Source organism: Parus major, chromosome 2, assembly GCF_001522545.3.
Source record: "Parus major isolate Abel chromosome 2, Parus_major1.1, whole genome shotgun sequence".
NCBI classification, from domain to species: Eukaryota; Metazoa; Chordata; class Aves; order Passeriformes; family Paridae; genus Parus; species Parus major.
Window position 1 is genome coordinate 87,374,984 of NC_031769.1, and position 22,518 is coordinate 87,397,501.

General features: G+C 40.5%; 2 protein-coding genes across 16 annotated transcripts in view; one reads left to right on the forward strand and one right to left on the reverse strand.

Annotated features, from left to right (window-relative positions):
• LOC107199801 (poly(rC)-binding protein 3-like) overlaps positions 1-15,398 on the forward strand; it is a 501,970-nt gene extending 486,572 nt beyond the window's left edge. For 8 of the 15 annotated variants that reach the window (XM_015617344.3, XM_015617343.3, XM_015617345.3 and 5 more), the window contains one exon: positions 1,157-3,171. In XM_015617344.3, the coding sequence (XP_015472830.1) occupies positions 1,157-1,505 (349 nt within the window). In that variant the 3' untranslated portion in view covers positions 1,506-3,171. Of the gene's footprint in view, positions 1-1,156; positions 3,172-3,537; positions 4,159-6,721; positions 6,844-13,237 lie in introns of those variants that run through there. The other 7 variants (XM_033512172.1, XM_015617359.3, XM_033512173.1 and 4 more) reach the window with 3 other exon arrangements.
• On the reverse strand, positions 10,325-21,908 carry ZNF830 (zinc finger protein 830). Its single transcript, XM_015617360.1, has 10 exons — positions 21,759-21,908; positions 21,547-21,646; positions 20,411-20,531; positions 19,838-19,871; positions 18,379-18,590; positions 17,939-18,029; positions 17,207-17,270; positions 14,146-14,226; positions 12,728-12,804; positions 10,325-10,985 (listed from the first exon to the last, which is right to left on the reverse strand). Exons 1-10 carry the CDS (start codon positions 21,878-21,880, stop codon positions 10,802-10,804), a joined length of 1,086 nt encoding a protein of 361 aa, XP_015472846.1. The 5' UTR covers positions 21,881-21,908; the 3' UTR covers positions 10,325-10,801.
• Positions 21,909-22,518: the final 610 nt, after the last annotated feature.

Consider the following 22,518-nt stretch of genomic DNA (forward strand, 5'->3'; position numbering starts at 1 on the left):
AGAAAAGCAGGAGTATATGGCCCAAACTCCTCTTGCCTGCTGATGGGTGGAGTTAGATTAAAGTGAAGGTGGTTTGATTTCTAAACCCTCCCAAGAGCCCATCACTGCCCTGGGCATGGAGGCCAGGTCAGTCTCAAAATTCCTGGTGCTGGCGGGGTCTGTCTGAGGATGTGTCTGTTGTATCCATGTAGTACCTTGTCTGTCAGCTGGAAAGCTTTGTCATGTTCACTGTAACCACTGTGCAAGCTCAGAAAGGATACCACTGCTGTGCAAGCCGGGGTGTTCTTCAGTGTTCCTTTTTACTAATTCACTTATATAATTCGATTGCATAAATATTTTGTTGTGATTTGAAAAAAAAGTCTGGGGAAAGTACAAACCGAAGTGAACACACTGGATAATCTGGTTTGTTTTATATGAAAAATGCACATTGACCTCACAGTAAATGGAATGAGAAGAAAAACTAAGTCACTTGAAAAACAAAAACAAAACCAAAAACAATCAAAACGTTATGCCTTAAATGGAAGCAGCAAATTGTTGCTCAGTCTCCTCTCATCCTAAAAAAATGATGAAGGGTACTATTTATGTCACAAAACTGACAAAATTGAAAGAAATTACCAAAACCCCCCGCGTCCCCCTTTCAAAAATACCCTGATTTTGAAAAGCAAAATTCACCATCTCAGTGCTGGGGAGTAAACTTCATAGTTATTTTAAGTTTTCTTTTAAGTTTCGTTTTTTCCATCTTTTTGCCATTACCTGCATTCCTTAGATTTCTTTTTTTCATGTATAAAATGAACTAGCAACACCCCCATACCCTCTTCCTTTTTCTTTTTTATCTGTTCTGAAAGAACCTTAGAGTCTCAGTAATGTTTTCCCCATCAAATCATGGAAAACCCTTTTGTTATTTCTCTTCTTTAACACATAACATGTTCCTCCTTTGACCCTCATTTTCCCTTTTTTTCTCTCTCTCCCCCTTCCCCCTCGTCTGTCCCCCTCGTCCACCGATCTAATCCCGGATCCTGCCCTTTCGTGGTTGCTGTCCTTTCTTCCCTCCCTCCTTCCCTCCCTCCCTCCTCCTCCTCCTCCTCCTTCTCCCGGCCCCACCGCCCTGGCTGAACCCTCCCAACCTGTTTGTTCCTCTTCCTCTCTTCGTTTGCAGCTTAGAGATGGCTAAAGTCAGCACCCAGACCGCTTCCGTCACGACCCCTGTTGACCTCAACATGAACCTCTCTCAGTCTGCCACCCCTACCTCCACCCCCACCTCCATGGCCGTGCTGGCGGCCGCCTCCGCCGCTACCGTCAGTACCCCCCCTCCCCTACCAACTCTGCCAACCACCCACTATGCCGTTCCTGTCTCCAGTCTGCTTGGCATGAAAACTGTCCCACTCCTGGCACTAAATGCCGCGGCCGCCGCGGGGGCCACGGGGAGTTTGTCCGCTTACACTGCCAAAATTCCTTCGACGAGCGGGGTTAAGAAATCTGACCGCCAGAAGTTTGCTCCATATTGAAGGGATGAGACACAATGCAAGCTTTGCCAGCTCTGCCAAGAGTCTGTGGTAGATCCTAGTTATCAAGGAAACAATACGGCATCTTTTATTTTCTGTTCAATTGCTAGTGTTAACTGTTGCCGACTCAAGTCGTCTTCCGCTCTCCATAACACCTAACACCAGGCACCAACTAGTTCCAACAGCCAGCAGGGGCCGGCCCCGGCTCTTTCTCCCCGGACACCATCCCTCCGACGGGGCTGTGGCCAGGGCTGGCCCTCGGCAGCCCCACAGCAAGGCAGGGCTGCCCCCAGCCCAGCAAGGGAGATGCAGCAAAGACAAGGAAAAAGCATAAATGAGGCAAAATGGTGACAGCTGGGTCCTGCTCCAGCAATGCTGCCCAGCATAAAAATACACTTAGATCCATTTGCAGGGATGCTTCCAACTGCAGAGCAATTCCTTATGGCAAACTGGCATCTTTGATGTATTTTTTTCTATTGCTAAAATGTGAAAATCTGGCACTTCAAATGATCACTAGTGCCTCTGCAATGCCCTGTGAAGTGCTGCTGGCTCCCTCAGTCATTCTGCTGGTCCCAAAAGGCCTGGAGACTCCCATCCCCCTGTCCCAAAATCTGCCTACAGGCAGGAGATGGGGGTTAGGAGGTACCAACTTCAGGTACTTCTGCATACAACAAATGAAGCTTTCTGCTTGGGGAAAAACTGCTAAATTAAAATGACTGTAAAACAGTAAGGAAAAAATACCAGGCACCTGTGCCTTTCCATATGATTCTTTTAAAGGGTGCAACTGTTTTTCTCTGCTTTGGAAAAACATAGTTTTAATAACTCTGCTTTAGGGAGGGGGACAGAGAGAGGGAGAGAGAGTAGGCTCCTTTTGCACTCAGTTGTTTTACATATACCTACACAGTACTTATTTCTGCAAGTACTTCAGAGCAAGTACAAACCAGATACCATCACTGTCTGATATTTCCTCTAGTGTATGTTTTATTCAGCCAAAATGACCATTTTTTTGTTAGGTTTCTGTACAAAATACATCCCAGTTTAACTCACCACTAATCATGCAGTCAGGTTGTATGGTAATCACAAAAAAATGTAGCATTTTAGAGGTCATTCAAAGGCTGCTGGACAGACCCCATCCCTTTACCAAGCACTTCAGGATGTTCAGACTAGCTAAAACGAGACAGGTAATGTCAGCCAATGCCAAGAGAGCTGGGGAATGGAGTGGCTGGTTGCCAGCTGTTGGAACTAGTTCTTAACTGCATTTTATGTTTGTCCATCCACCTTCTTTTTAATTTCTGTTGCATAACTCAGTAATGCAATATTGTTTTCCTCACCACTTCCAAATCCAGAGTCCCATTAGCCCGCCATGTTCATCCACTCTGCACTCCTTGGACACAAAGCTTTAACAATTGAACTGTATTCAGTGCATTTTAATATAAACTAAAAACACAATGCAAATGCAATACTTTTTAAAACATGGTATTTCAAAGTGTGTTATTGTATAGGGCTAAGTACTATCTCAGTATTTTGTGTCATTTCTGTATTCTGTGGGCTTTTCTTCACCTTAGCACCTTTGCACTAAGTTTTGTCACTGTAACCATTTGTAGAACTGCCATTGTTACAATTTGCACTTATCCAAATGGGGTTTTTTGGTTGGTTTTGTTGGGTTTTTTTGGTTTTGTGGTTTTTTTGTTTGTGGCTTCCTTTTTTTTGCTTCCTTTTTTTTTTTTTTTTTTTTTTTTCTTGCATATAATGAAGGAAAACCTGGGAATAATGTCAAGGTACCACAGCTATTTAAAAGCTCTAGAAAACTGCTGTAAAACTGTTCCGGACTATTGTAACTGTTTCAATAACTGACATTTAAGAAAGAAAAAATCCACCAACCTCTGTGAGAAAACTTGCCTGCACTGAAATGCTGTTCTATGCTGGTTGTACTCAAGTGGTATTTTTTTAATAGTGAGAAGATTTTTTTTTTCTTTTTTTTTTTGCCTTTTTTTTTTTTTCTTTTATTTTCCTCGTTTTTGTTCCTACATTTTAGGCTGTCTTCAGAAGTTACTGGCCTGGGGGCTCTGTAATGTATCTCATCATGCCCTAGTGCATTAGCCACCAGACAGGACTTTTCCAAAGCCCCATGAGACAATGCTTTCTATGGACTAATCTACAGAGGAGTTTCTGCCATTTCTAACTTTCTTATTATTCTGAGACATCAAAAGAAAACATTTCCTTTACTCTTTAAGCAACTGTGCTTCCTAACTCTTGTGTTGCTTTCATTACTGTTCCAGTTTTAACACTGTTGTGGCTCATAACATAAAGCAAAGACAAGTTATTTTCGGGGGTTAATTTTCATTGATGTTCATGCTTTGGCTAATCTGTATAAAAGCATGGGCTGTTAGTGTTCTCAACCACTGTATTCAGCTAGAGACTCGACAGTAAGTTAAATGAGACGTTTTTATAAATAAATTTTTTTCCTGATTAAAAAACAAACAAAAAAAAAACACGTGGTAGCTTTGTGCATACAACTGTTGTGTTGTTTAAACTTTGTTCTTTGTAACCAAGTTGCTAACTTGTCATTGAAGAAACACTATTTTATGGATTGTCAAACTAAGATCACAGACAAATTGCTTGTTTTCAATTAATGATTAAAGGTTTCATATCATCACGCTTAAGGTCCCAGTGCTCATTGGGAAACAGTGTAACACATGTGCAAGACTGGCAGCCTTAGTAAGGATGTTAGCCCATTGTCAGGGATGATGAGTCTCTTCAGGACTAGAGGGAGTCAGACTGTGCAATTAGTAGAGTAAGCATTATTTCTACAAAATTTGATTTGGTTTTTAACAAAGCTGCTCATTGAGAACTTATCACACTGCCTAGAGAAGACAAAATTGGCTTCATGTTACAAGCAGCCGCTGATTTGTATCTCTGATCTTTTCCCAGACTGATCTATATATCAGATAGTGGGGAAAGGAAAACAGGAAGAAAAGAATGAACTTAGGTGCTGAATACTGTCTTATGAAGGCCCATTGTACTTCCCCATTCCCAGCAGCACTGCCCAGTGGCAAGGCTTCTAGTCAGCACCTCTGGCCCTGCCAGGAGCCAGCCCAGCAGCTGGGAGGAGCACAGCAGTGTGCAATAGGAGGGGAATGGAGCAGGCCCAGGAGCTCTCTCCTCCTGCCCTGACGCTCTGCTCCAGCTCAAGTGCTCCTTTGGATCTGCTGAAGCACTGCAGTCACAGCCTCGATATCTCTCTTCACACACAAGCAAAAGGGTCTGGCCCCGAGCTGTTGCTGCACCCCTGGCTGTGCTCTGGCCACCTCTCCTCGTAGGGCACGGGCAGTACTGTCACAGGTACTGCTCTGGCCTCATGAGAAAGCAGCTTTTTGGCAGTGCAAGAGTAGCATCCTTAATGACACAAGACTGATTGTACAACCTCCATCTCCCTACTCTGTTTAAGGTCTCTTCCTGCCTCCAGGGATTTAGCTTGGGGTCCTGCTTCCCCTCCCTGCCCCTGCTGAGCTTTTGGGGTGTACCACGATTATTCTCCGTGGTCTCCAGGCTACAGACAGCTCTCAAGTCTGAGCCTGGAACCAGGGCACAACCAGGATATGCATGCAGACTTGAACACCAGTAGAAATCGACAGCTTTCTCAATACACATGGAGCCACAGAAGAACCTCTGATGACGAAGGGTGCCAAGGGGCATTACAGAACAGCTCACTGCACCCTAGCACCCAGAAGGCCTTACCCAATTAGCTATTCCAACCCTTAGAAAAACTATAGGCTGTAATACTGATTTGGTGAAATTCTCTGTTATTATTACTTAAAATATACTTTTATTACTTAAAATGTATTTAACTTCTCATTCTTGAAAGGAGACCTGAAGCTGCTTTCACAGCAGACACCTGCAAAAGCCTTCATTTCTTCAACAGCAAAAGCTATTTCTATGGCTAGACCAGTTACTATAAATGAAAAAAAATATATTATTGCATCTCAACACTAAGTAGGTCAAAGCTTTGCTCTCCCAGTAAAGCTGCCAGGCCAAGTGCAGCAGTAGCTCTGGGGTGTATAGTATCTTTCACATTAATTCACGTGTGCCTTGCAGAATTGAAAGATTTAAACAAACTAGTACAGGGGCACGTTTGTGTGACAAATGAGGAGGGGTAAAATAAAGACACATGGATGTAGAAGGAAGTCTTCTGAAAGTGTTTTTGCAAAAATACAGGCAGAAAGGTGATAAAATCTACACTTATTGTAATTTCGTTATTTTAGTTGGATAATATGTCTCAATGGCAAGAAAAAGCTCCTAATAGCTTTAATATACAGACTAGACAAAGAAAAGACAATGTGGTAAAGAAAAAAGGAGGGAAAAAAGGGTAAAGAATAATAGTAACTGAGACTAAAGAGCAATAGTAACCAAGAAAACTAAACCACTCATGCCCAAAGTTAGATAAGAGGAAGCCTGTACTCGCTGTGAAAAGGTCACTGCCCACACAAACATCAGTTTCCAGATGAAAGACAGCACAAGTTCCGCAGCTTTTGCGTCATCAAATTGGAATTAGGTTTCTGGAAACATCTCAAACGAATTCAAGCAGCTCTGCTGTGTTTGTCAAGTGAAAACACATTGACAGCATGAATGCTGGTTGGAGGAAAATAAAGTTAGTCCTCTGCTAATACACAGAGTGCTTTATGTTCTCAGACATAGCCAGAGGGCATCTGTGGGCCCCAAGGTTCACATTTGTGCCAGTCAAGCTCCCAGGAAGCAGCACAGTCTCACTGATGCCATGAACACAGGCATCTGGGAAGTGCCTCAGAAAGGCTGCACAGGCAAGGTGCTGTTTGTAGGGTTTCACAAGACAGTCTGAAAATCCAATTTCTTCCACAGCCTTAATATCAGCTGAATGTATTTCAGCACTGTTTGTATTCTTGGGACAGGACCTTCCCCTTCTGGAGTGAGTGTCATGATTACCTAAAAGTCACAATGCTCACTGATCCAGTGGTTCAACAGTGGCACAGCTTCTGCAGGCAAAACTGTCACTGTCAGGCTGCTCAGCTGGGTGACACAAGATGTGTGTTCAAAGGACAGCATCGAAAAGAGGGATTTCTTCTATCCCCTGTAACTTCTGCAGCCACCAATGGTGCAAGATATTAGTGCCTCCACTGTATTTTTGGAAGAAAGACCTGGTTTAGATGTCTACATAAAGGAACTGCTCGCATTTGTTTTCCCAGCTGTCGGGCCAGGATAATTCTAACTGAACTGATGAACAGAAGATGAAATGAAGGCAGATTCTGAAAAATTGCTTCACACCTGAAATTTCCATCTCCTGGCCCGAGCAACACTTTCTAGGGATGTAAGTACACACTGCCCTTCTTGGCACTGAAGTGTACTTAATTCCTTAGTTCCAGGAAGGAATGCATTAATGTTGATTAAATCAGTTTCTGCATCAATGCATGTGTCCTGTCCCCCTACAGACTGGCATGTGTCTTATGACAGTAATTGAAATGAAAGAGTAAAAGTCATTTGATGGTACCTAACAAAAGGGAATTTCTGTAACATTACATACACTGTGGTTTCTAATGATAGTTAAAACATGACTCATGCAGGCTGAATATCTGATTTTTTAGGGCAACCTTTATGGATTATAAGAAAAAAGTATTTTCAAGTGCTGAAAATATTTTAGTAATATGGCTTTTCTCATTTCTAGCTCAGTGTTTTTAAGATGATAAAATGCAGAGAATCTAATTATAGTTGAATGTAATAAGCAAAATCTGTCTCTCCTCAAATTGAATTTTTTGGCAGGGGACCTGGCCAAAGCTAATGTTAATGTTGTTTTCAATCAGTATTTGCAATTTGAAGCAAATTTTAAAATTAAATGCTGTAGTAGAGGAAAAACAATCATGTTAGCAAATGAGAACATTGGTTTGTTGTTATTTGGGTTTCTTGGTTTTGTACGGTCACTTTTGGGCTCCTCTGTACCAAATACAGACCTTGTTCCATATCTAAGGCATGACAGCAGCTGGTTATTTCTTTAAGGGCAGGAGAGAAGGTAACACAGCAATTAACATTTGTGACTGCTCTGCCTTGCCAGAGCAGAGCTCACTACCAGCAGGTGTAGCTATGGTGAGCTGCTCCTTGCAGAGCTGCTCCCTGGAACTCCACTTCAAACATGCAGGCACACACATTCTACCCTTGGAAGTCACTTACCAGCTCCAAAACCACCAAGCTGGGGAGTCTCAACTACTTTTTGGTGGCATGAAATTCCACAGTTCTTAAGTTTGGACAACACTTTCCATTATTATACAAGTAAATAGGGATTACAAATGTCTTCCTCACTGATACTTGGGTTTTCTGCAAGTCCCGGAGATCAGAGAATTAAAACAGTCTTCCTAATTCCAATTAAAATTTCATCTTTAAGAGTGGCTATTGTCAGAGCTAGTTATTAGGATTACTTTCATCTTTATTGTTACAAAATAGAATTCAAGGAAATTAAGAAGTGAGGAAGAAATTAAGTACATTTTTTTAAAAAGAATCATCTTCTCTGGTCAATAACCTAGCTGAATAGCTTATCAGAAGTACATAAAATTGTTTTCTAAAACTGAAGACATACTTAAGATTACAAATTAATTATCTCTATGTTTTTCTAAGATACAGATTATTTTCCTTAATAAATTACCATGACTACTAAATGAGGTTAGGATGCTTCCCTCTTCTCCCTTATAGCCATGCTACTTTCACTGCTAAAAAGCAGGATGATTTCTTGCCCTCTTGACACAACAGCACATGCACGTCAGTGGTCACAAGGGACAAAGTCACTCCCATCATCTTCACAAAGCTCTCTAAAAGCTTTGTTTCAAATGCTGAATGAAGGTACAGTTGTATGCAGTAAGCTGTAAAAACCTTGGATACAACACTATTTGGAGATCCACGAGATTCCTCCAAGGAAAAGAGCACCAAATCCTAAACAAGACACAACGAAGAGGGATTGATGCTGTCACTTCCCCAGCAATGCACACTCCCCCTTGTCTGGTCCATCTTCACCCTTTCAGCAAGGAGAATGAGTAGAATGATGAGTGATCTGGTGTTTATTCCTGCCATCTATTCCTAGTAACAATGGGCTGCACTGCTTTGGATTTGAATGTTCAAGACCCCTGCACTGTAACTACACTCACTGCCTTTAGCTTCTTATCACAACATACCTCTGAAGATGAGGGCAACTGGACTAGAACAGCTGAATTGTTTTAATGCTCAGTTAATTTCCTACTCATCCACAGGTGAAACAATGATTTGCAGATTTATGTGCAAGATGAAAGTTACAGAAAAAATGTACAAAAAAGAAGTGTAATTTATAGACTCAGAGATTAGCATTTCTGTACTGTCAAAACAAGTATGTCCATGATGCTCAGTGTAACCTGACACTCATTACAGGTGTTTCTCTGATACTAAGCCAAGTGCAGAGTGGTTCTGAAGTTCAGTGTTAACAAGCTCATGTGCTTTGTCCAGTGGGGTCAGTGAAAAGGAAAGATAAACAGAACAATTAGAAACTTAGCTTAGCTTTTCTCAGAGGGAAATTGGCGGAGTGTGTTTTGGTTTGTTTTGAAAAAGACTGTCCTGTTAATACTGCACCACCCTCCCACCGGGAAGTTCTCTTTACAGGGATAAATGGATCCTAGAGATCTTTCACTGTAGCATGACAGGCACCTTAGACATTGATATTCGAATGTTTCATGCTATACAAAGACCTTTTATTTCAGTTTTGGTCCAAGTAAGTTTTCTCCAACTTGTCCAAACATACATTATTGATTTCAATACTCTCTTATTCTGTATTTCAATACTCTCTGAATGTTGCCATCTCGGTGACAGTCCCAATTCATGTAAGACTTCAGTGTCACATCAAACATTTTAGCAACAACAGTTACTCACACTTACTAATGGCTGTAAGCCAGAACATCTGAGTAGGAATGTGTGGATGCAATAAACCACTAAGGACCATTGCCTGAATTCTGACACCTTTATAAATAGGAAGAGCTGAAGCCAAGGATCATGGAAACAGGGAGTGATAAAAAAGCATCTCACTATAAGGAAAGGGCTTCTGCCATATCAAATATTTCCCCCAAAACAGGCAAATCAAACATCTAAGTTTAGTTCTAATCTTTATTGCTTGGTTGATAACCACCTCTCAGGCAAGTAACTGGAATGCTTTCATAAGAGCAAAGCTTGTTTTCTCCCTTTTAAAATCTCACTAGTTTTAAATCTGGAATATTAAAAAAAAAGTTAACCTGTTCTTAACAACTTTTTGATATCAACCAAGCCACACATCCTTTATTTTTAAAATGTCCTCAACAAATCTGAAATATCTGAAGATCTGCAAAAGTAAAAAAAAAAACAAAAAACCAGACACTTACCAAAGGTTGTTCTGCTTGCCATGTCCCAGTCTTGTCAAGTTTATTGGTTCTTGGTTTTATTTAATCTGTGTTTATTAGAACAGAATCAATTTTAGATGCTTTCTGTGCCTAGGACAGTATTTCAAGAAAATTTTCAGCATTCACAGCTATTATTTTACCTTCTCAGTTTCCAGTGCAGTACCTTCTTCTCAGGCATTTTGTCACTCTTTCATTAAGTGATGCAGATATGTAACCACTGTGTTCTCATTCCTCTGGTTCAAAAAATGTGAGGTATGCTACATGATGGCTGCACTAAGCAAAACAGAAGACTGTAAAGAGAAATATTCAGCAGTGCTGTGGCACATCACAGGATATATACACTGTGGAGAAGCTATAGATCAGCATTTCTGAGCTTAGTCCTTATATACACAGAGAAACTGTAACAGACCCTGAAAAAAATATGTACATATTTTATTGGAAGAAGGGACAGAATGGACAGAAGGGCACCTATAAATTTTAAGAAAACATAAATGCATAGTATTTTCCTTTCCCTAAACCACAGTCTGGGAAAACTTTGTAGACTATGCACTTCTACAGACAATAAGCCAAGTCTCAAAATTACCAAACTGAGCTAATGCTTCCAAAAGCCTAGAGACTCTTTACAAGATTTATTAATCCCATTAAAATACTTCTGGTAGGAAACTGGTCATTTTAATAGGAAAGGTGCATTCAGTATTGTAAAACATTTGCAATATACAGTTTTTACAACAAGTAATACACCACTGTAGATATACAATTTTTTTTTTTTAATAAGCTTGGCTCTTTACCTCACAATCCTCTTCAAATAAATATTTAACAAAAGAATCTCTCTTCTAATATGGAAGTAAGACCACAGATAAAAAGAGCATCAACCATGTTGCAGAAATGCTACAACAAAGCCCCTTTCACCCGCCAGTCTTGTGACAGCAAATCCTGCAGTTCTTCTTCGTCTTCACTACCAACATCCTCCTCCTCTTTCTCTTGTGCCGCTCTTAATCTCATGGCTTCCTTTAACTTCTCCTTCATCTCATCCTGGCGGTTCCGCAGAAGCTCGACACGGCGGTAGCATTCACTGTTGGAAAGTGAAACACCTGTTAACATTTGGGGCCTTTCTACATTAATTTGGTCATCTCCAGTGCTGGATTTTGTTTCTACAACTTTGGATAAAGAAGCTTTACAGCTTCCCGTCAATGAAAAAGAAGTAAGCTTTGAAGATGCTAGTGCAGTGTTCATCAAGTGAAAACAGACCGAGGAGAGGTGTGGTCCATTCTCTGTCAGTGAGATCCAATCCAAGTACTTAATGCAATACAGTACTTCTAAAATCACAAACTATTTTCCAATAAGTACAGAACCAATATCCACTTCTACTTAAGAAGGAACACCATTCTTTCCTCCATTTATGGTTTTCATGAGAGAAAGGTGTCACATCAATTATCAATTTTGGTAACTCGGTGGTGTCTCTGAAAATTGAAGTGTTCAGATGCTTTATCTGCTTCCTCTGTGCTGTAACAGAACATTTTAAGTAAACACAATCCAAAAGTTTCAGGTTTCCATTTACTTAAAAAGTTCTGTCCTTGAATTGTGTTTTGTAACTATTCTAGCGATTTTAAACAGGGTATTTTTTTGAAAATGCCAAGTAGTACCAGCCTGATTTAAATTCACCTTTGCCCCTTTCATTCTTACTTGCTCAGCAGGGTCAACATGGACAGGTTACTATCTGGATCTTGCTTCCCCTGGCATATCATCAGTATGATTCTTACAGGCAGTCATAGCTGAAGATTTAAAGGCCAAGGAACTTATTTAATTTTCAGCTTATTTTGAAATAGCCTGCATTTGAATACACTCGGAAGTCAAAAGTTACAAAAAGTCTTTAAAAATCTATTTGGGACTTTTATTTTGGGGAAAAATAATTACAGTAACAAACTTGAAATACTTTACAGATTTCTGAATTTGGTTCTGTGTTCTGTGTACAGCAGCCTTAGCTAGTGAGAAAAATAAATCCTCAAAGAGAGGAGATGTAGCTCAATCCCTCTCCAGAATGACACAAACATTGTTAAAAAATATCCCTGTAATAGCAAAGTTCAGTTTGAACCCAATGCTGTTGTTACCATACACTGATTATGTGCAACATGTAAATCTGCCCAGATGGTTGAAGTGTTACTTTAATTTCTTTTTGTTGCATCTCTTTCTTTTCAGTCGCTACCATCACCATTATCAATGTTAATATCAGTGTGTTGAGATACACAAAAATGGTAACAAACTGTTCCACTGAGCTGTATTTCAGGTTACTTGAGTTTAAACTAATGCCCATCCAACCACCACACACACCATTTCAGGGAAACAAAATGAAGCAAAATACTTCATGTAATGAAGTGCATCACTCCACAAAACCCTTAGGTAAAGTTCTACTGGAATTAAAGAGGTTTTGCCACAGGACAGGAGATTATCAGTACAGGAAATGTTTCTTAAAAATGTTCACATAAACTCTACATCAATCAAAATTCCCAGGGAAATACAGATTAAGACATTAAGACATTTGACAGGGGAAGAGGGACAGTTTGTTCCAAGAATTTAACTTGTGTACTTTCAGTGATTCCAGTAAATCCTCTCTTTGGAGAAAGTTACATAATTTTGTACCAAAATCCACGGCTTTATTAGGTATCATTCTACAATTTGAGGGAGTCTGTCCTTCAAGTACTCAGATAATTAATGAAAGGTACTATCACAGATTAAATGGGTTTTTATCACTCTAGTCAAAGAGCAATCCATTACTTCTGGAGAACAGAGAATTTGAGGAAAAATTGATCTACTTACATCTGCTCATCAATTTCTCCAATCTGGCGATCTAGTCGTCCCTCCTCATCATCTTCTGCCACTATTGCTTCTGAAATCTAAACCAGAAAAGTGCTGAGAAAATTCACCTTCATCCTGAATTCCACTTCCACTCCTTTACAATGTCTGTGTCCTCCCCTGCTCCCCTCTACCTCAAGTTAGTGTCAATCTCCGCTATGTATATTCCCATCTTCACAAGGGCAAATACAGGGAAAAAAAAAAAAAAAAAAAAAAAGTCTGGTTTAATTTGAAATGGAAATGCTTTTTCTTAAAACCAAAAGTAGTTTGGCTGCTTTGGGGTTAATCCTTGGAAATTTTCAATACACTACAATTTGAAACTGAGCATAAACAAACTACACACACTCACAGTCTGAGGCTGAAACGGGAGCTCCATCCCAGTGCTTGGGACTTAAACACACACCACTTATTGAACATACTGTTTAAATATTCCCACCAGATCCCGAAGTGTTTCTAACCTGTTATTTTTTTCAGCATATACTTTCTCAAATCTGAATGTCTGGGAGATGCTATGCAATCAATGGTCCACGCATAACTGAGAAGATTCCTCCTAAGCTGAAGAATTATCTGAATGGCTTTTGCTAGCAAAATGTATCCACCACCGCTTTTGTATGAACATTCGCTCTGTTTATAGTGCTGACTGCTTTAAAATGAGCAATGATACATTTTTCTGAACCACTTTTCTCAGCAATTAACATATGAATAACTATTTACAATTAAAATAATTAAAAGGATAGCAAATACTCTAGGGGAAGACTGAGAACACCAGATAAATCTGTAGTACAGTTTTATATTGTACACAAGGGCAGATGAACACCTGCTGCAGGAAGACTTTCCATGCAATGGTAAACAGTGAAAAATAGAAGTACAGAAAAACTGTGACCAATTTACATGTCTCAAACTCTTTTGTCACTTTCCCAGATTTTGGAGTTCTTTTCCAGTACATTTAAATTAAACATTAAATCCAGGTTACCTACACTTTATAGATACTTTTTTGAAAAGACAGACAAATGGGTGGTGTTTTTAAAAGCTAAAATATGAATATAGAGCTAAAAGTAGAGCGCAGGATTGTGTCCTGTTTGGATACAGGACACTGATCTGAGGTACATGCTAGCTAAATAGTATTTAAATAAAATACAGTGTAACAACTGTAACTAGATACATATGACTGGATCTTGTTAAAAAGTTTTTAACTTAATTTTCTTTAAGTGGAAATACAAGGAACCCTTTGCTCATTTATAAAGTGCATTTAACCGCACACTGCATTGAAACAAACAGCTGACAAATGCAGATATCAGCCATTCTGCAGAGCTGCATGAAACTGTTGTTTTCCTTATTGTGTATAGTATTTAGAATCAATAAATATAGATTCCATTACTTACTGTGTTGACCTGTCGCATTGCCTTTTGAAATTCATCCCATTCTTTGTCCATCTGATCCTTTGGAGCATCAACTTTCCTCACCTAACGAACATGAAAATTTATAAATTAACAATTTAAGTCTAATGACTCTTTGGGGCTCTGTAAAAAAAGACAGGAGAAATAGGGAAAATGATCCTGTGTTATCAGGAAAGTCTGCTTGATGTACTTCAGTTTAAGTAATGGATATGAGTGAGGAGTGAGGGAGTACAGCTGCACAATGGTTTCAGAAGAAAAATCTGACTCTACTCCTGGATTAAAGCAACATCCGTGACTGCAGCATTAAAGAATAATTATTGACTAAAAGTGGCTGGTGTCGAATGTCTGGATTAACAAAAGTGAGTTTGATGGTCTGTCATTTCACTGTGTCAGGTGATAACTATTAAATTCTTCTGCAAGCTGCCTGTACAATTGCATACAGTAGCCATTTCACAAGCCAAAAAGCAGTGAATTGTTTGCCTTCGGCATAACGTAAAGTATCAAACTTTTCAGTCACTAGTCTGCTGGTGTTAGGTAGCCTGACTGTATTTCAAATCTAGTCTGATTCTGTTGGCTAACAGAAAAAACTGTACAGCTACAAACCAATTTTAGCGACATGCAAAGCTTTTTATTCTGTGGTAGATGGCATTTAGTACTAAGAGATGAAGTCTGAAAAAGTAGTAGTGATAAGAATGTGTGTAAGATCTACAGCCAAGGTAATCAAAGCCAGATTATGCTTTTAATGCAAATAAATAAACAAGGTAGTCTACCTGTGTAATTGAAACTTCCACAACTGAAGACTGGAAGATGTGGCATATAATGTATTTTAGAAGACAGATTATGCCTGACTCAGGACTGGGTAGAAATTACATAGCTAGGAGAACTAAGCAGTTCGAACATAATAAGTCATGATGCCATCTTTTTGCATTAGTTTTATTTTCTCTTTATTCATTCTGCTCTTTTGGTGACATGTCAGTCATCACCTTAGTAAAGACAACAGTTTGGTGCATTTTGTTCCTGAGTGACTATACAAAATCAAGTAGTATGAATTAAGTTTATAGAATAAACTAGAAGTTTCCAAGCAAACTCCTACTGGGAAGTAATAGTCATCATTTCATTTTTCTGTTCTGTTATTATTTCTATCATATGTGTATGTACTGTGTTATTATGCATTGTGGTTGTCTTTTGTAATTCATAATTATTTGTATTTCTTACAATAAATTTAAACACTAAAGTTATTATTTCTTCTTGAAATATTTATCTAATCCAGAATTTATATGCTTTACAAATACCTGATGCAAATAACAAGCAGTTTTCACGCCCACAATCTCCCTTTCAAATGCCCAGTTAATTCTTAAAATAATTATTTTGTGTATGATTCCAACACAGAAGCACCGCAGCCACCTCAGTGTAAGTGATGTCACAAACATTTTCCTTCCTCTGAGTATTAGCTACACTCAGAAAGGGCTGATTAAAAGGAAGAGCTTCTGCAAGCAATTCAAGGAAGAGCTGACTGGAACAAGTAACCACTTGAAAATTTATCAGTGGAGGCAATAACCAGAACAAAGGTCACTAACCAGTGTCCTCACAGATATAAGCAGATTCTCCTTTGCCTCATGGGCATTCCCGCATTCCCAACTTATCACAGAACTGAGTATTTGAAAAATTTAATACTTCAGTTAGACATGAAAAACCCCACAAAAACAAACCCAAACAGCCAAAGCATGGCTTTTTCAGCTATATATTTCAATATTCAAAATATCAAATATCAAAATATCATTATTGAAAATTCATTCACAACACGTGGGCATGTGTAGTGCCTAAAGAGTCTTGCCAGAGCAAATATAAAACCTAAGCTTGTTAGCTGGGCCAGTGGGACTAACTGAATATGAGAAAGCATTATTTGGAAAGTCTCCAAATTAGATGTCATTTGTGATGTCATTGTGTGTCATCTCACAATGCCATTTAAATACACCAGCAGCCTTCCACTGTGAACAAGGAAATGTACTCAAAGAAAATAAAAAATACTTAAGCCTACAGCACTGTATTTCAATGAATAAAGCAAGAAAGCCATCAAATCTGTGGCAAATTTTACAAAACAAAACAAAAAAATGTTTGTATTTCAATAACCAGTGTTTATTTTGGTCATCATTTGGCACTGTGCAAGCTGAAGAAAGCATGAACATTTTTGATAATAATTTCAAGACTTTTAGTTGTAGGGATTTTTTTGAGAAACAAGGTGAATACCCACATTTCTTTTATTTTCTGAGTATCATAAACCCCCAAAGTGGTAAAAGACAAGAGGGCTGAAGACCAGGTTCACTTTTGTGGTGTAACCAGTACCACAGATGACATTGTATTTTCCTTTCAATAGGATGCACCCTGTCAGTCACACAGTAACTCAACACTTTTCAGCAGGATATCACAAAGGACACTATAGAACTGTTATATCCCCAATTCCAAAGCAAAACTGAACATACAAATTAAGTGAACTGCTTTTCCTGGGATGACTCATAGAAATAACGGCAGACTGTCCAAATCTCAGTTTAGTATTCCAGCCAAGAAATGAAATTTCTTTAAGAGCCACAGAGGAGCCATAATCAAAAATACTTTCCAAGAGATGATTTTAACAAGCTCTTCCTGCCCACCTCTAACCTTTTTCATGTTTTCTAATTCACACAGAATGAATGTTTAAAGCTGCACCAGGGGAGGTTCAGACTGGGCAGTAGGAAGCATTTCTTTACCAAGAGGGTGGGGCAAACACTGGAACAGGTTTCCTGGAGAAGTGGCCAATGCCCCAAGGCATTTGGACATGCCCTTGATAACAAGTTTTAGCTTCTGTTCAGCCCTGAAGTTTTCAGGCAGTTGGACTAGATGATTATTATAGGTCACTTCCAACTGAAATAGTCTATTCTAGTCTAAATAGTTCAGTCATTTCCTTATATTCCAGTATGACTGGTTACCTGGAAAAGCATCCTTACTACTCAGAAAATCATTACAACTGGCAGAAATAAATCCAGTAGCATAAAACCAGTAGTTCACTTACTTTTGCATCCACTTCAGGATCATCAAAGAAACCTTCTGGCAAAGCTTCAGCAGTGTTTTCTTTCCTGAAATATTTGATTACTATTAGACCAAGTTAACATTTTACAGTCTGCTTTATTGCAGAGTTAAAAACAGTCAAGAATGAAATTCATAATCCTCTGTGTAAGTAAACAGAAACACAGCAAATTTTTTGAGCCCTTAGTTTATCTACAACCATCAAAACCTCCTCCTTCAGCCTGGTCTTTCCTCACTTTGAAGGAACTGTACAGAAAGGTTTAAATTTCACTGATAAAACAAAAGCTGTAGCTTATGCTTCTTAAATTATCCTTTCCAGTGTGCTGAACGCCCGAACACTGAAACAGCACAGTTGCTACTTCTAAAAGACTAAAGCACTGTCTAAAGGTGTGCTCAAGTGAGCTGAACCATTACTACAGAACAAGCAGTTTCTTTTGAACAGCGGAAAGCAGTGATTGTTATTAAGCTCCCACAGTATCCTGTGTTATAATTTGTAAAGAGAAGTCAAATAGATTCTGTATGACATTGCTCCATCTCTCCTCCTGTCCCTAGGGTGCAAGATACCTGTCTGAAACAATGCCTGAGGCTGACATATATGCAAACTATTCTGGATCTAACAATAATTTAAGATTTGTAAGTGATCAGAGTCTCTATTTCCTGAAAGAGTAATGTTTATTTACAATTCCTAAGACTATTAATATTTGATTTGACTGCTTACCTTTCGACTACCTTCTCTTGTATCTCTGCTTTCTGTATGGATCCTGAATGGGAAACTATAGGAGCAGCTGGAGTTTTGGTGTCAAAAAAGTCTATAGAAAAGAACAGAAGTCTATGACAAAAAGAACAGCTGTTCAGGCATTTTCTAAAATTCCTACACTAGACAGGAATTTCAGTTAGTACCTTACTGAATCAAGGGAAGAACAGCCAGATGTTACTTCCCCTGGCCTCAAACAACTAGAACATAAAATCAATAAGCAACCACTGCACAACAACGGAAGAGTCTTTGCTAGTTTATCTCTACTTCCAGTATTACACACCCTCACCATCACCTAATTACCCATCACCTCATGGCAATAATTAGAAAAATAAAAACCTTTCATTATCAGTTAAATCATAGGTTCTCCTTACAGAATCACTTACTATTTCAGTCAGCAATACCTGCAGGCAGAGAATTAGCTATTACTTCTTGAGTTGGAGGTGGAATTTCAGTTTTATGCACAACAGAAGATTTGTTTGATTGTTCTTGTTCCTCCTCTTCATCATCATCTTCGTCATCGTAATTCCCTGACAATAAACTGGGACCTGGGCCCTTGGAAAGCTGTACACTGGCGCTGTCTTGCTGTGCTTCATCAAAAAAATCTGCTGGCAGCCTGGTAAAAAGCCCACAACACAACTGTTTGAAACTTCACACCAATGCCTCCAGTCCAGCACCAGCAGCCCAGTCCCTCTGTGAGCAATACAGGCTGTGAGATACTGAGCAATGCCCTCCCTGAACTGCACAGGTGCCAACACAGCCACTGTCTGAAGGCAGCACACACTTGGGGCTCTCATTTTAAGCTCCCCAGAAATGCCCAGGTTAATTCTAGAAACACATTTTTTACATCTATTTTCCTATTCACTATCAGAAACATTAATAAAAATAACCCATGACAAATTGGAATGGTGGTTAAAGTAATTGTTTTTCCATCTGCTACGTAATTTGCTACTTATTTTGGTACCTGCTGCTGTCCAGGGCTGCAATTTAGAACGGCCACGCAGGCTCAGCAATTAGAAAACATAGATTTTCTGGAATTAGCTGCAGCCTGCAAGCCTTTCTTTCATATAACATTTTCTTTCATATAACATTCTTTCATGTTATATTTTAAACTAATCATACCAACAAGTTCAAAAATGGACAAACTTCTCAAGTGTTGATTTGTTAATTAACACAAACTCAAGTTCCCACAAGGAAACAGCACACAATACCTACACAAGATAGTAATTTATCCTGTGAAGTGTAGAGGAGACCCACAGGTGTCACCTGACATTTGCCATCCCTGCAAAGATGACTGAAATACCATCAGAAATGTTTAGGGGTACTTGAGATGCTTAACCCAACTCCCTGAAGTCAAATGCAGTCCTGTATTTGTACAGGTTCAATGGCAGCATGTGCACCTACATGAATTTTAGGTGACAAAAACCATCCTAATGAAGAGCTGTCATTTGTTAGTAGCTTTTTTTAATAAATATAATTTGATTATATATTCAAAATTTGTGCTCATTTCAGACTGCCACCTCTTCTGTAGGATGTCAGCATTGTTAGAGTACATGCTACAATCTAGTTATGTTCAAGATGTTCAACAGCACCACACGTCAATCCTTTAAAGTCTGTCAGTGACAGTAAAAGAATTCCTGTTTTCTCAGAGGGCCTTAAGAGTTGACACAATTATCTCCACCCAGGAAGATGCTGCCATGTTCAGGAATATACAACTCTGTTAGAAAACGGGCAGAAGCAGGGATCTGCTGACTCTCTGAACCTTTGCCCTTGTCTAAAAAGCAGAGACAAGGAAGAGCTGGGCAAAAATACAGCCACTGGTAGTTAGAAAAAAATTCATATGTAATAACAAGATCTACTTACCCCGATGCAGATGTGTGAGGCTTTGCGTCTGTACCTGTTCAACAGCCAAGAGTCATTGCTTAAAATCCACACTTTTAAAGAAACATCTCTAAGAATTCTATGATAGCACCAAGTACCCAAATACATATGTGTTTAAATATCTCATATATCTACGTGTCTGGTAGCACCAAGGGAAAAAATTAACTGTCTTTCCTTTGGCAAGAACTTTGGTGCATGGTTTGAAGAAAACCAGTGACTTGATCCCACTGAAAAGGAATAACACCACTTCTAGGCAAGTCCTCTGACTGCTTAATTTACACTGCTCCTTGATCTGATTGGGCCAAGCCCACAGTTCTGTGACCTAATTTAACCCAATAACCCAGAAGAAAACCAGGTAAACTTCCAAAAGCACAGTTTTCTCCTGAGACAGAACTCAAAGCGAAAGAGCAAGCAAACTTTTTCCCTTTTCAGCAGCAACAGGCTAACTTAAACTCAACTGTCTGGTTTATTCATACTTCCACAGCAACAAAACAAACCAAACCAAAAACAAGACATAAAATGGATGGATTCTGGCAAGCATTTCTCTCTCATTACCTTTTACTCTCTTTAGGTCTGTATTTTCTGTCTCAACTGTTTTTCTCTTGACAGGTTGAGATGATGTGCCAGCAGCTGAGCCAGTGGCCGTCTGCTTTGTGCCTTTTAATTCTGCAACTCTCTGTAAAGAAATAAAAATTCAGGACATGTTACTAGTGGTAACTTCTGGATTGCAGCTTAAAATACAGAGCTTTTACAACAGCTCATCAAAATGAGCTAATACCTCTCTCTAGAACAAGATCATTGAAACAGATACCAAAACAAAGACCAGTGTTTCTGCCAGTCTCTGGAACGATGTGACACAGAGGAAAAGAAACTGACACACAAGGAAGGCTGTACCAGTAAGAAAGAAAAGACTAAGAGCAGTAACATTGACAGCAGTAAGGCACTGGAGAAAAGAGCAGGAAGGCTAGATTTTTTCTATGGTCCTGGAATACTAAGTATTTCAAATTAAAACATGGCACTTTAACAGCATGAAAGACATCACCCTGCCTCACCAGTCACCTAGTCTGCATGCAGGCAATGAACTAGAACTCTTCCACTCCTTTGGTCTTTCCCTGAGTGCTTGTAAAATTAAACACAGTCTTTCCCTTTTTGCTAAGAAGTAGCGGCAGAACTTAAAAGGATTAAAAAAAATTTGGGTCGAATCCATGTTATAAACTCCCTGACTTGCTTTACAAGTTCTTCATCTTTACTGCTGAATTACAAAGAAAAGTGTATTTGCTTAACCCCGCATAAGCTGTCACAGGTGACAGCTCACAGGTCCCCAAGCAAGCCCGGGGAGGCAGGGGGGTGCAAGTCCGAGCTGCAGACAAGTGACAGCCAAAAGCTGTCGCTAAGGTGGGAGCTGCTTCACCTGAGGAGCGGACCCCTGAAGGACGCGGGACCGCCTTTTTAAGGGGCTGGTTTTTCAAGTCCCGCATAGGCTCTAAAAGAACAGAACCCAGACGGAACAGCCAGGCCGGTTCCCACCCTCATCCGCTGCTCCCACTGCCGCAGAGACAGGAGCAGCGAAGCCCAAGCCCCCGTTCGGGCGGTGCGGCCTGTCCCCAGTCCCTCCCCTTCCCAGCTGCTGTCCCGGTGCTCCCGAACAACAAAGGCCGGCCGAGACCCGCGCCCTCCGCACCGCCGCTCACCTCCCGGTGCTGCTTGCCCAGGACGTGGGTCTGCCACAGCAGCTCTCCCTTGACGGGCGCGTTGCACAGGGAGCAGCTCAGGTGCCCCAGGCTGTTGTACGTGTCGGACGCGTTAAGGGAAGCACCGTGCGGGGCGCGGACCCCTCTCCCTCACTCCCTCCCAGCCTCCCTCCCTCCCCGCCGAGCTCTAGGGAGCCCGGTGCCGAGGATATTTGGCGAAGGGCGAGTCGATGCGCTTCTTGCCCGCGTTCTGGCGCTGCTTCTCCCTCATGAGGCGCCGCAGCTCCTCCTGCCGCACCTGCTTCCGCCCCGCGCCCGCCCCGGTCGCCGCCATCTTCCCCCGGCGCGCGGGGCGCAAGGGCGGGGCCGGCGCGCGCCGTGACGCCACCGGGAGCGCGCGGCGGGAAGGAGGAGGGATGGGTCTGTGTCCTCCGTCACCTTCCGCGGGATGTGCCCTAGGGAAGCCTTTGGAGCACCGACACGGCTCGATAGACACAGCAGTCCAGCTGTGGGACACGTCTCTGAATAAACTGCCTGAAACGTATCCCACTCCTCACGCCAAACCACCCAAATAAGTAAAAACCAATACACATTACATGCCATACATCCAGATCCAGAAAACACGGAATTACAGCGGGTCATCTGGTCCGACCTGCCCGGCGCAGGATTGTGTCCAGATGGTTCTTCAATATCTTCAGTGAGGAAGACTCCACACCCTCTCTGGACAACCTGTTCTAATGCACAATGTGCAACACAACTGCGTAAAGTAGTTTGTGGTTTTTTGGTTTAGTTTTTGGTTTTTTGTTTTGTTTTGTTTTTTTAATAAAACAAAGCAAAACAAAAGAAAAGAAAACATCTACCAACGCAGCTTTTTTAAAGCTCTGTCTCGTTGTCAATCCAATGGGATACTGGAGGCCCCAAATCATGGCACCCTGCGGAAGGCCCCACTCACTGCCCTGCACCAGCGCACAC

Bases quoted from the DNA above. Each gene is read 5' to 3' on its own strand.
- ZNF830 (XM_015617360.1), bottom strand. From the start codon at position 21,880: ATGGCGGCGACCGGGGCGGGCGCGGGGCGGAAGCAGGTGCGGCAGGAG. The intron at 20,532-21,546 runs GTGAGCGGCGGT...ATTTCTTTACAG, and splicing joins TGGGCAAGCAGCACCGGGAG to AGAGTTGCAGAATTAAAAGG. The intron at 10,986-12,727 runs GTAAGTAGATCA...ACTTTCCAACAG, and splicing joins GGAGAAATTGATGAGCAGAT to TGAATGCTACCGCCGTGTCG.